Source organism: Hippopotamus amphibius, chromosome 8 (assembly GCF_030028045.1).
Source record: "Hippopotamus amphibius kiboko isolate mHipAmp2 chromosome 8, mHipAmp2.hap2, whole genome shotgun sequence".
In the NCBI taxonomy this organism is placed as follows: domain Eukaryota; kingdom Metazoa; phylum Chordata; class Mammalia; order Artiodactyla; family Hippopotamidae; genus Hippopotamus; species Hippopotamus amphibius.
In genome coordinates this window covers 16799459-16813788 of record NC_080193.1, presented here as the reverse complement: position 1 = coordinate 16813788, position 14330 = coordinate 16799459, and the positions used below count along the sequence as shown (strand labels likewise).

At 46.6% G+C, this 14330-nt stretch overlaps 1 protein-coding gene across 1 annotated transcript in view; it reads right to left on the bottom strand.

Moving 5' to 3' along the window:
• Positions 1-13487, bottom strand: part of SRRM4 (serine/arginine repetitive matrix 4) — a 145378-nt gene extending 131891 nt beyond the window's left edge. Inside the window, exon 1 of the mRNA XM_057746815.1 lies at positions 13357-13487. Coding sequence (XP_057602798.1) covers positions 13357-13487 — 131 coding nt within the window. The remainder of the gene's footprint in view (positions 1-13356) is intronic.
• Between the last annotated feature and the right edge of the window lie 843 nt (positions 13488-14330).

Sequence of the window (14330 nt, the reverse complement as noted above, 5' to 3'; positions counted from 1 at the left end):
TGCTAACTGCTAGTTATTTATAGACATGTCTCTCCTACTAGAATGTACGCACTTGAGAGCAGGGAAATCTTTATTCCTTATTATGTTTTCATAGAGTAGAAGCTCAGTGCTGGGTGAAGGTGTGAATGGATAATCAGAAGGGATTTCAGATATGAAATCCCTTTGCACAAGTTTTAAAAAAGGATCATAGCAATTGGGATTCTTTGTTTCTGATAAGAATAAGCAGTCTTTTAAATCTCAAAAGCAAAAAGCCTCAGAGAAAAACAAACAAACCTAAGGTGCCTAAATTCTTTGGGACCACAATGTTTTAGGTGTCTTAGAAAGAACTAAGATTGGGAGAACAAGTTCAACTAGGCTTCATGCCTGTAAGGTCTTGGAAAATAAATGATCTGAGTGGCTATTTCTTATCTGTTAATTGAAATTAACAAATAATTTACCATAAATATAGGGAAATGGTGAAGAAAGGCACAAAGTAGATGCTCAATACATGCTGGTTGGTTGGTTGGTTGATTGATTGGTTGGCTGAATGAATGGATAGATGGATGGGAGGAGAAAATAGTTGGAGAAAGAATGAAGGAACAAATAACTGGAGAAGAGATGAATGGATGGATGAAATAATGAACAAATAAACTAATGGTTCCTTGATCAATGGATGGATGGATGGATAGATGGATGGATGGATGAATGACTAGGTAGTGGTTGGATAAATAAATGGATAGAGGAATAGATGATGAGTTAGTTAATAGATGGATGAGTGGATGTGTCAGTCCAGTTCGCAGCAAGCATGTAGTATTGTGCCTTTGAATAATGACCGTGATTGCATAATAGATGCACCTAAACAGGTCAGCTTGGGGTAGGTATTGCAATTAGAAGCCCCAAATTTCTCACTCAAGAAACACTTATTCTCCTTGTTTTTCTCCCTCTCTTCCCTAGGAAACTTGCTTCCAGGAAAGCTGCTTCATTAATGTAGCATCAAACTCCTTCAGTGAGTTTTCTCACCTGAAAATAAAACTGGGCAGTACTAGTGGACATACGTCTTGATCTATGTTCTCTCTCATGCATCACTGTGGCACTGGGACAGAGCAACGTAAACAGCTTGTCAAGAACTTCCTTCTTTCCCTATGGTGCCCCCAATTTTTCTGATCTTTCCTTCCTCCGCCAGGAGATTGGCAGAGCAGATATCCCCAGCAAGAGCTGGTAAGAGTTACCAGCACAGGATTCAAATTGCATCTGTGACATCACCTAGCTGTGTGAGCTCAGACAAGTTACTTACCTTTCTGATCCTTAATTTTCTCATCTAAAAAATGGAAATTGTCATAATATCTAACTACCTTTAAGAATGGCTCAGTGGATTAAGTGATTTACTGCAGATAAAGCATTTTGCTCAGTGATTGGTGTATAGTAAGTACTCAGAAACTATGGTCAGGAGCTATTATTAAAACTTTGACAGATGAAGAAGTTGAAACACTGACATTCATAAGGTCACTGAGGCAGAGAAGTGATCCCTGGGAGTCAGGAGACCTGGATTCTGATTCCCTATTTGACTCTGGGCAGGTAAGTACCTTTTCCTCCCTGAGCCTTATTTTCTCTATCTGTATAATAGGGAATGGAACCCACGAGCTCTGAGATTTAAGGGTATAATCGCAGTGTCTTTTTGCCCTCCCCCTCTACCAAACTGATTCTCTTTTGAATATAAGCCTTAATGTCCAAGGGAAATCATTCCAAATAGGCAAACCAGGAATCTGCAATTATTCAAGTTAGAGATTTTTGTCACCATGATACAGATGAGGCTCAGGGTCGCAAAGTGACTTGCCCCAAATCAGCTAATAGATGATGGGATAGACTTCAAACCCAGGCTTATTAAACACAGAGCCAGAACTCAACCAACTACGCAACCCTTTTCCCTTGGCATGTGTCATAGCAGCGTTTGCTTGGTGAATGGCAGGTGATGCCTTCCTTAGGGTTGGATGAGCAGGGTCCAGAGTGGGGACAGCAAACATCAGGTGGCTTTGATGGCATCTTGCCCAAGCCACAAGATGGAAAACATCAAAAACATCTAGGAGCACTTAGACCACAGTCTCCAGTTCCTGCATTCAAACTACCACGGGGGATAGTTTGAGAGTTGATTTGCTAAAAGGCCATAAGTGCTGTAGGTCCAGGAACAGCCGGTGTTTGGGGTTGTGGATGAACACAGCCAGTGGGTGGCAACCATGTGCACTCTTTTTGTCTTTCCTAGAACCTACACGGTGCTCAGCAAGGAACCCACTGTCCATGGCATTCATTGCTTGTGAAGCCTTAGGCGAGTTACTTAACTACTCTGGGTTGGACTCCTTCCATAAAATGAAGTTAGGGAGGGTGGGATGAACAGACTCTTAAGGCCATCCCTAACTGTCCTAGTGGCAAGATGTCCTTTCTTGTGGGGTGGCGGCGGTGGGGGGGGGGGTGTCATACATAACTTTCCCCATGGAGGGAAGGTTTCCAGACTCCTGCCCCTCCCACTGGAGTGTGGAGCCTGTTTCCCCTCATTCAGGTCCCTGCAATGATGGGATGTATTTCTTCCTAAGGTCCCTGAGCTCTAAGTCCCCCTTTGCAGTTTTGAGGTCCTATTCCAATCTCTCCCTCCATTAAAAGGAATGTCACTCTAAGGGATGACTCCACTTACGAAAAGGAGGATACATGGGGGCAGTTGTATGAGGCATGAGGCTGGTACACTTAGTGTAGAGAAAGAAGGGGGCTTTAAGGGTGTGAAACTGGCAATGCAGCCTGGTCAATGACCAGAGGCGGTCATGCCTTTCCTCCCCTTGCCTGGTGGGTCCACGCTTGGGGCACAAGCTCCTGAGGTCACATATTTTGTCTGCAGTGGAATGGGGACACTGAACTTGGAGTCAAGAGATCTGGGATTTATTCTGGGTCTTTATAAGACCTTGAGCCTTAGTTTCCTCTTCTGCAAAATGGACATAAAACTGGCACTTAATTGTTGTGAGAATCAAATGAGATCAATAGTAATAAACTACCACCACCACCACCACCACCACAACAGCAATGATAATTTATTATGGGGACTTCCTAGGTGGCACAGTGGTTAAGAATCTGCCTGCCAATGCAGGGGACTCGGTTCGAGCCCTGCCCCAGGACGATACCACGTGTCGCGGAGCAACTAAGCCCGTGGACCACAACTATTGAGCCTGCGCTCTATAGCCTGTGAGCCACAACTATTGAGCCCGTGTGCCGCAACCACTGAAGCCCGCGCGCCTAGAGCCCATGCTCCGCAACAGGAGAAGCCACCACAATGAAGAGTAGTCTCCACTCTCTGCAACTAGAGAAAGCCCGTGTGCAGCAACAAAGACCAACACAGCCAATAAATAATAAATAAATTTATTTAAAAAATAATAACGCATTATGATTTCATGATGTGACTTTAGGCAAGTCATCTTATGTCTCGGAGCCTCACTTGTCCTATATGTAAAATGGGAATAAATTAATTTTTCTGCCTTCTTCTCCAAGGAACTCTGAGCAGTGTGGTGTCTTAGAAATGACTGTCGGGTGGCCCGTGTGTCAGCTATACCTCTCGCATTAAGATTCTGATGCTCCACACAGTGCCCTGGGCACTCTCTGTGGCCCTGTCTCCCCATATATAACATAAAGAGGCTGTATTCGAGTCTCTCAAATGTCCCCTCTGACCCTCCCATTCTGACTGCAGCCACAGTAAGCTGACACTGGCGTATAAAGAGCTGATTGCTGGGACGTGCTATTGTGGTGATGGTTTCCTGATAAAAACAATGGTCCACATGGAAAAGAGTCACGCTGAGCCTACCTACCCTCCATGGGAGTGGGCCGGGCCCCAGAAGCACCTGCCACCTGGTCTTGGAAGGGAGGCTGGGCAGGGTGGCAGGACAAAGAAAAGCCTCCGAACTGGCTGAAAGCTCTGAAATATGACCCCGGGGAACAGCCAGAGCTGTTCACCTGCTCTGCTAGACACAGGCTGCGTACAGATGGACATCTCATCAGGACCCCCAGACCAGGCTTCGGGCAGCAGATGCCACAAGAGGTCTTTATGGGGGCAGGAAGCCATCTCTCACAGCGAGGGCTCAGGGGGCAAGAGAGAGCAGTGTCTGATCTCCTGATCACAGCAGCGAAGCTCACACACAAACCTTGACGCTGGGCAAACACCACTTCACCGAACCCAGACCTCACTCAGGCTGACTCAGGCTGCATACGGCCTTTGGGCAAATCCTTCCCCTTTTGTGGGTCTTGGTCTCCTCACCTGCAAAATGAGGAGCTGAATTACATGAGTGGGCCCTAGAGATCTTTTGATCTCTTATCTCTCTCAGTAAGAAGTTTTAAGAATGAAACCCTCATATGCGTGTATTTACTTATAAATTACACCTGTACAGTTGTTCCAACACATTATAAATATTATAAAACATATCCCTTCATCCTCCACATGTAAAAGGAGGAGACTGGATAATCTCTCAGGTCCCTTTAGCTCTAAAATTCTGATGATGCACGTCTGTAGGTCTCTGAGTTTCCTCACCTGTACCATGCACTTATATCTGCATACCCTCAATTATTGATTCAACAATCATCTAAAGAAAATGGGCCAACCATGGGCCACTGTTCTAGGTGCTGAGATACAGCAAGGAATGAGACAGACATGGTCTCCACTCTCAGTAGTTCAAAGGGTTCTCCTGTGAATCAAAGGAAACACTGCTGTTTTTGAATATTGGAAATTCTATGTAGTTGAGACTATTTGGTATAAAAATGATTTGATGAGGTGAAATTGCTACAATTCACGCATTCAGCCAACATTTGTTTGGTCCCCTGCTATGTATCAAGTGAAAGAGGTAAACCAATGAGCAAACTGACACAGTTCCCATCCTCATGATGCTTTCAGTCTATTAGGAGAGGTACACTTTAACCAGTGACCCAATAAATCAATATAAAATTACAAATGTTGAGAACCAAGAGAGGTACTACAGTGATGAGAAAGTCTGTAATGCCGGGTGTGACCTAGTTTAGAGCATTGTGGGAGATGACATTTGAGCTGAAATCTGAAAGAAGAGTAGGTGTCAATTAGGCACCAGGGGAGAGGGAGTGCTTTCTTGGCATCATGTGCAAAGGCCCTGTGGCAGGAAGGGCACGGAAAATTTGAGTAACTAAAAGGAATGGGATGCAGCTGGAGCAGGTGGAGTGAGGAGCAGCATTTTAGAAATGATCTTGGGGGAGGTGGGCAGGAGCTATACCATGGCAGGGAGTCACCAAGGCCTAAAGTTCTACAAACTAAGGGACAGTGATGGAAGGCCTTAGGTGGGGGTAAGGAGGGTGAATATAGTCTGACTTACTTTTCAGAGAGGTTCTTCTAGCTCGACATGGAGATGGGTAAGACAGGTAAGGATAGAGGAAGTCAGTGTTACTGACAGTGGTGTGAGATGGGATTATAACAATGGCAATTGCCTAAGCTGATTGGGCATAAAATAAGATGATTAAAACTAAACAAAAACACCCATGACCTTAAGATCCAAACCACAGTGACAGGATGTATAGCAGGTAAAGAAGAACATAGTTGCCATCAGGCAGACTCGAGTTCAGATCCTGGTTTCATACTTACGAACTATGTGACCTTGGACAAGCCACGCTTCACCTCTCTGGTTTCAGTTTTTCCTCTTCTGCAAAGTGTACTTGACTATAAACATCTCAGTTAAGAGCTCTGGGCTTTCATCTCTATTGTGATTCACCAGCCATGTTCCCATGAGCAGGTCACTTCTACACTCTGAGCCTCAGTTTCCTCATCTGTAAAATTAGGTCTTAAAAATACCTCTCTCCTAACATTACTGTGAGAATGGAATCAGACAACAGATGAAACGTGTTTAGCACAGGGCTGGGCACATAATCACATAAGGAGCTCGGCACACACATTTCCACCGTGAGTGAGTGTGCACACGTGCTATGAATACACACACGTCAGGCCCAGATGGCACCTCTCTTCCCGTAGGAGTGGTAACTGTCTTGTAAAATTCCAGCTCACTTGCCTAAGCTTAACTTTTAATGAAGCCAGAGAACAGTGATCCGTTGGTGTTTCTGCTCAGCGAACCTGTCAGCAGGATGTAAGCCCAGGGAATCCGGCAACTAGGGGATTCTCCTGATGAGAAACCTTTGCGTCCAGAGGATCTTAATATTTGTTTTGAACAGACACATGTAGACGTGAATTACTTAATGACTGTTTTAGGGTTCAGCATTGTTCCTGTATTTGGTTTGGCTTTGTCTCTATGACATCTTAATTCTGTGTTTTATTTCTTGGAGCTGTACATACAGGCTGTGGCATATGGGAGCTCCCTCAGCAAAATCTCCAGTGGAGATGGGGGAGGGAAGGAGAGAGAGAGAGAGAGAGGGAGAGAGGGATGGAGGGAGGGAGGGAGAGAGAGATTGCAGACTGCAGCTTCCTGGGTGTGCAGTGAAGGCAGGCTGTGCGGTGAGAGGGATGGTACAGATTTGCACCCACGGATATGAGAGATACACCAAACCCTCACTGTCATGGGAACAAGATTTGCCACTGCTATTTGGAAGTCTAAACAGTGTCTTTTTCAATTTCCTAATCTGATTGATCACAATCAGAGAGATTGTAAATTTCATGCTTGTCCATGATGCATGGAGGGGTCCAGCTGAGCCTCTGACTCTGCTGTTCAAAGGCATCCCTGGCTGCATTAGAGTCGGGAGAGAGGAACCAAGAGAAGCAGATCCGACCCAGGACCATGACTGAGAGGACAGAAGCACCCCTGGGACCCCCTCCATCCCCCCAGCCTAGGAGCTGAGGCCCTAGTAAGTCCTTAAATGTCTTACAAGGCCCAGGTTGATCTGTTTCCTGCCTACATCTAGGCAATCATTCTCTTGTCAGTCTCCTCCTCACCGATTCTGCTCCAGCCACAATGACGTCCTTGCTATTTCTCAAATACACCAAGCATGCTTCCACTTCAGGGCCTTTGCATGTGCTGTTCCCTCAAACCCTTTCTCCCTAGTCATCCTCATGGCTGGCTCCCTCCCTTCTCCAGGTCCCTGACCACTCCATCCAATAAAGCCATCACCTCCCTCACCCTCTAGCCCTTTACTCTGTTTTATTCTTCTTTAAAGCACTTACTACCATCTGACCTTATTTGTTTTTTTCTTCATTTATTATTTTTCTCCCTCATGAGAGCGGGAGCTTCATACTGTTCACTGCTATACCAAGTAGGAGCTCAAGAAAATTGCTAAATGAATGGAAGTACAGCTTTGGTTTTTAGCCACAGGCAGTTTCTTCTACTTTGTACATTCATTCCCTGGTGGTTTATTTTCTCTTTGATATGTACAGGCTCACCCTGATCCCCCCACTGTTGGTGGTTGCTTGAGGAATGCAGACTGGATTTCATTTTAGCCAGAGCTGGACCATGAAGGACAAGAAACCTAATGGCCCACGTCCGAGTCTGTATCCTTAAGCCACTGACAGGGGAGTTGGGAAATTTATATTATAAGGGCAGTTCCTATCCATAGCCCCACCTTCATTACAACTGACAAGGACCCTCCACAGATAATGGGAGGGTTAACCTGCTTTTTCTTCTGGGAAAAGGAAAGCTCTTTCTTGAGACTCTATGGGGGGAAAAAGGCTATATTCATTCTGATCATTCCTCGCATTTGCAGGTAAAATTTATGAAATAAAAGAATTGTTCCCATTTTACAGACGAGATAATGAAGGGTTACTGTATGATGACAAGCAAGGAACTCCAGGCCTCACTGAGGGTCTCTTCTTCCTCTGGCTTTCCACATTCTTTATTCCTATCTACATTATTGCAGTTAAGACTGTCTGCCTCAGTCATACACACTCCTGCTTATGCCCCCTTTGCAGCTAATTTTCAAGTCCCTCAAATGGAAAGATTGCATTTCATTCATCTTTTCCTCCCTAATGGGCCTGACACATAGTAATAATAAAAATGATCATTTATTATTAATAGTAAGAGCTAACATTGACAGAGCCCTCACTGTGTGCCAAATAGTGCTTTCCATAAATGAGTTCATTCAGTCCTCCCAACAGCTCTTGGAGGTGGCTGCTATTATTAGCCCCATTCTATAGATGGGGAAACTGAGATTGAGAAGGTCAAATTGCTTGCCAAAAGCCACGGAGCCAGTGAGCATCTGCAAACAGTAAAAGGAAATAATTCTTTTGATTAGTTTGCCTTCAGGGCCTGTTGGATTTTTAAAACGGCTCTGTACAAATCTCCAGTGGCTCTTTTAGGCAACTGTAGTGAGAAGAATCTCACTACAACCCCGTGAGATGAGTATTTCGCTGATGGGGAAACTGAGGCGTAGAGAGGTGAAGGGACTAACAGATTCCAAAACTAGGAAGTAGCTCAGTAGGATGACAGCCTGGGTCCATCTGACTTCAGAGCCGGAGCTCTTTAAGGTTCTACCTCTTCCACCCCAGAAATCTCACAAGTCAAAGTCTTAGTAACAAGCAATTAAAGAACACTGGTTTTAAGTCCCCGCGAACTCTTCCACCTCACAGGAAGGTAAATCCAGCCACTCTGAAAGAAAGGATATTTTTTAAAGAAGTATTGTGCGCCTGTGGGATGACTGAGGTGCCCATAGAGCAGAAGGCACCTGACCCAAGCTTCCATTCTCATCTATAGAAGTTAGGCTCTTAGAGATGCCCCCCGTTTCTGGTGGCCTGGAGTTGGGGTGGAGTTAACAGAGAATCACATGTGCCTGGAAAGCACTTCCAGGTGGCATTAAGTTCAACCTCCTGCCCCCAGACCAGCTGACACATCCACTCTCCCAGCCACACAGACATCTATATCAAGAGAGCTTCATTCTAACACTAGTGAGAGTCAAATCTATTTGCAGTGTGTGTGTGTCTCCCAGGCTTCCGGGGTTGCACTAATCAGCATCCTCAGCCTGTCAGGACGGGGGTGGGCCTGGGAGAGGGCTAATCTGATGCTGAATTTGGACCATGTGTACTCATTCAATTAATGCATCCAACTTTCACTGAACATCTACCGCAGCCTGGGTCTCTAAGACAGCACGGTTGCCAAGTGAACACGGCAGTGTCAGAAATGATCCCTTTCCTGACCCTGTACACCATTCAACAAATTTCACCTTTCAGAAAGGTTTGACCCAAACAGCAACACTCCCTTCCCAGAGAAAATGTTCATCTCCAGGGCAAGCATTTTCCCTGACCCTTGTCTCTTGGCTCTTAACCATAGGACATCGCCTCCTAACAGCCCCTCACTCTGCTCCCAAAGACAGAGTCAGCACAAATGTGCTAACTGATCTCTTGGCAAGAAGGGGAGTCTTGAATTAAATGGTTCAAAAGAATTCTTCCTGCCTTATGATTTGGCCATCTTTCCCTTTATGCAGTAAAATCTCCAATAGTTTGGAATTTATGATCCTTTAGACAGAGACTGGGCTGAAGTCTGCTTCTGGACTATTCTGCATGGAAAGTATTTTCAAAGAAAATTAATAGCTTGCCAAAAGAATGGTAAAGGGAATGCATATTTAAGGGGGCCACCTCTCTAGCCCTTTACAAACACTCCGGTATCTACAAACAATTGATATGCTAATTACAAATGATAGTTACGTGTTCCTTAAGTCCTCAACTACTCTTTGCTGATAGGATTATTAGTTTGAGTTGGCCTCCATTATTAGGTTTCCCACTTTGAGCCTAACCTTCTTGGGTGAAAACTTTTCTGGACTAAGCAATTAAAAAAGAGAATAAATTAATGCCAGGAAAATGACTACTTCTTTGGCAGGGACAAAATAGGGGGTCTTGTACACTCTAAGTATCTTATTGACTCATGCTGGCTCTCTTCCAGCTGTTAGAGGACGAGATTTGCCTGGGATGGTCCCTGTTAGAGCTTCCATCCTGGAATAACCACTCACAGGTAACACTTTTCACTCTTGGTATGAACTACAGATTTTATAGTCACTCTAGATTTGATGGGGCAGGGATTAAAACTACAGTTTTCAAGGAATTTGAGCCTTGGCTAGATTGGCAGTGCTTGGTCATCCCTATACAAACCAAAAGAATACTCTATAAGGATGTTGTACCAATCAATTCAGAATCCGGACAATTCTTCACCAGCCCTCCAACTCTTTAACGAAAAGCATCAAATCAGAAAGCAGCTAACCTTCCCTCAGGGAAGGAAATATGGGGCTGCTCTCATCCCACCCACCCCATCTCAATGCAGTTGCCTGTCAGGAGTTGAAAACTCACACTTTTTATGTCAGCATTATTAGGTGGAGAAATGAGTAGGCAGGAAAAACGCAATCTTGGAAGTAACTGTAGATTTCCTTTGGTCATTATAGGTCTGAGCTGTTTTAGAGGCAATGTGTATTAAACAATCACTATGTCCCTCGCACTGTGGGAAGTGCTTTACCTGACTCAACCCTCCTAACTCACTGCCTGAGACAGTTACTATTATTATTTCTATATTCAAGCTGACAAAACAGGCTTAGCAAGGTAGAGCCACTTGCCTAAGGCGCTCCCCTAAATGGTGGAACCAGGGAATCCAGGTTCCTGTGAAGCTCATCTCTCAGCTCTTAACCACTGTTCTGCCATACTGCCACACTGTTCTGACATTTGAGTCAGACATCTGCTTGCAATTTGATACATGATAAAGATATTGCCTCATCAAGTATGCCTCACAGAGGGGGAGAGGGGGAGAGGGAGGGAGGGACCAGGGAATGCTTTGCTTGGAGTACGGTTGTATGATGCATGCATATTGCTATGAAATCAATGAATTGAATATAAGCTTCTATCCTGGTACTAAATTATCTTCAGAAACAGACTTAAAATATCCTGGGGAAGTTCATTCAGGGGGTAGCCCTCATCCGTAAACAAATATTAAGTGTGTAACCAACTGGACTAGCTGGTGGTTCATCCTCCCCCTCCCCCATCTCCCTGTAGACAGCTTCTTGGGTTGATCTGCTGACTGTGAGCTGGGCCCCATTTGTGGAGCTAGACAATATTTATGATGTGACCAAGTCCCCAGACTGCCTGTAGAGGAAGCTGCTGGGCCCAGCTGATGCTAAGCTCAAGCCTCTATCCCTTTCCTCCCCAAGAACTCTGCTTTAGAATATAGTAAGTATAAAACCTTAAAAAGGAGGTAAAAATTGACCATTGCTGGACGTGGCTGGTGTGGGTGAAAATGGGGATGTTTCAGGCTTTATAGCCAGTCTGTTAAAAGACAACTCCAACCCAGCCCTCCTGAAGACTTGAATACAAATGTTCCCTGCTCACTCTCCACCCCAAACCAGGAGTCACAGCTATAAAACTGGAATTTATTCTGTAGAGAGGCCACGCCTGTTACAGAAGTGTTAAAGAGGATCCTTTCAGCATAACATAACTTAGGGGCTAAATGCTCAGACTTTCACTTCGGGAGTGGTTTTGAGGGGGAAGGAGACTCAGGACATTAAAAGACACCAGGAGTAAAATGATACCTGGGTGGGGAGGGCTGGCTATTGTAAGAGTCTCATATGGGTTAAATTAGGATTTGCACAAAGCTACAGAAAGCATGAGGGTTGGGAGACCTTAAGAGCAATTCATATGATTGAGAGTCTGACTATGCAAAAAGGTATGATAGTAACAGACTGACAGGCAAAAGGTGAAGTTACCAAGCAAGGTGGACATCAGGTGTGCTTATCTGAATGAAAATACCACCAGGAATCTGCTCTCCTATCCCTGCATCCCTAAAATACATGGAAGACTTGGGACCAACTGCCACACTTCTAGTTTCCAATGAAATTTCCTCTAGCCCCTTCTACAAGGGCATATTCTTTGGCCAAGGCAGCACATGATTTGCCAACAGTAGGTGCACTCCAAATGTGGAACGGATGGCAGAAACCCAGGAAGATAAAACCGCTGACGTCAAAGCTCTCTACAAAGAACCTCCTTCCAAGCAGAGCAACGTAGCTTTTGGTGGCATTTGGTGTTATTGTTCCCCTTCTCCAGCCTGTGTCAGAGGATGTCCCCTCATCTCAGCCACCAATACCGGCTGCTGCTGCTGTTGCTTACAGCCTGCTACATCCTGCTGGCCCATCATGTTTCTAGTCCACCCATTCCCAACATGGGGCACCCATTTTTCTGAAGACCTGTATGAGCCAGGTCTCTATCAGACTATGAAAAGTTCTCTAGTCTGAGTTTGGTTCTTAAAATATGACTCCCCATCGGTCCTCCACCCCACACCCCCTGGAAAGTTCAGACGCAGCTGTGCCACAACAGGCATTCTGTCTGAAGCACTTTCCCAGACATGTTTTCAGTCTACTCCCTAATGTAGACTGCCAGGATTAATAAATCCCCCAAGTGGTCTCCCCTGGTCCACTTCTTTCTTCTTCTTCCACCCAACCACTCATCCAACACTAGCAAAAGATGAGTTTTCACACAGCCTTGAGTTTTCCTGACAGAGGGCACAGTCTTCTTCCTTTCATTCTCAAACTCTTCTAAACTGAATGATTTATGAAAAAAATTGGGTTTTCTCTCTCTTGGGATACTTTTTTCCCCCAACCTTCTCTCTGTTTCACCCCACATCTTTTTCTCCCTCTTTCTGCCTTTCTTTCATTTCTTCCCTCATCCTCTCTCCATCACCCTATTTCTACCACCCCCAAAGGATCGGTTCTTATGCCTGAGTTCAAAGCAATCAGATTCTTTTTGAAAAACCAAATAAAACTCTTCCGAGACCATCTTCAGGATCTTGGAAGGCTCCTCCCTGACTCTTGAGCTTAGACTCCTGGTTTTGGATGCTGGAGACCAGATAATTCAGCAGCAGCAGCAGCAGCAGCAGCAGCAGCAGCAGCAGCAGCCAGAAAGGCAGGGAGGAGGGTGCTGTTTAGGGTGTATTTGAGGGAACAGCATATGGGCTTTTGTCAAAACATCCAGAGCTCACTAGTTTCTGAGCTGAGTATAGAAATGTGCCGCTGTCTCTGAACAAGGCTTGAGCTAGTTCAGTCCTCATCTTTTCTTGTACAACACCCCTGACTGCCTCAAATCCACCATTCCTACACCCCCTGTCCTCGGAGCTCTGTGATACCAAGAAAAGTTTCTCAGGCAAGTCATCTCCCACCTCCACCGCCCACCGGAAGACAGCAAAACCTCTCAAACAGCAGCTGTCAGGTCAGCGGTTGAGCGTCGCTCCGCCTAAAGACTCTGTCCCTTCTCACCAGCTTCCACCTCACACAAGCAATTAGTTCCCATGTTCCAGCGGGAGATACAGAGTAGCGACGGGAAAAGACAGGCGCTCTGGCCCAGCTGCCTGCATCCAACCCCTCAGGGCTGTGGGTGCACAGGACAGAAAGGGGGACCATCAGGGTCTCCCCTCTTAAACAGGACGTCATTACCTTGGCAGCGGCTTGCGGGCCGTGATGCTGGCGACAATGATGCTCTCAGCACGCGGGGTGGCCACGGCTTTAAAGGTGCCTCGCCAGAACTTCTCAAAAAGCTGTTTTTCTCCTTGCTGAACGCTCGCCATAGCCAACCCTAAGGGCCCGGGTCTCCCGGGCGCTGTCCGAAGTGCTGAAACGTGGATTCCAAACGGGAGCACGCCTGGCTCCGGTCTCTGTTCGCGTGAAACCCAGAGGCGTGGGGTGGGGTGGGGTGGGAGAGACAGGGGTTCAGGGCGGGGGATGCGGCGTCTCGGCCCGGGCTGGCAGGGGAGAGAGAAGGCTTGTCCGCCGCTTCTCTTCGCCTTCTGTGCTGGCTCTGGGCTGCTCTCTGAGCTTGCGGAGCCTCCGCGCCCCAGGAAGGGAAGGGAGGGCCGGCTTTCTCGGCAGCGCCGGAGAGAAGAGGCGACGGGGTCTGCTGTGCGTGCGTGCGCGTGTGAGCTCCGGCGCGCCCGGGTTTTGTCTCTCTCACAATGTGACGTTGGAAGAGGAGGCTGGTCGCGCGAGCTGCACTTTCCTCCCCCCTCTCCGCCTCTCCTTCTCCCCACCAACTCCCTCCTCCTCCGTCTCAGCCTCCTGTCGCCATCTGCATAACAAAAGCCCGCAGGTCTAGGGAGGAGAAAGGGCGGGGCGTGCGCCTGTCACCAGGGCCCCGAGGCTACGGAGTTGCAGCGCTGACCCCTGAGAAAAGCAATCCCGGCACCCCGAACTGAACCTGGCGTGAGATCCTGCTTCCCAGCCCCCCTCTCCTTCCCCTCTGTCGTGGGCCTTCCCCCTACCCTTTCTTGCGTGCCCTCTGGGCCTGGCCACCTCCCTTCCCAACCCCTTCGCAAGTCTTGTAGAAGATCCTCTATTGAGGGAGGTAGAAAAAAAAACTTAATCTATCCGCCCAAGCCAACCTCCACCCACTCCCCACCTCCTCACTTTTGGGA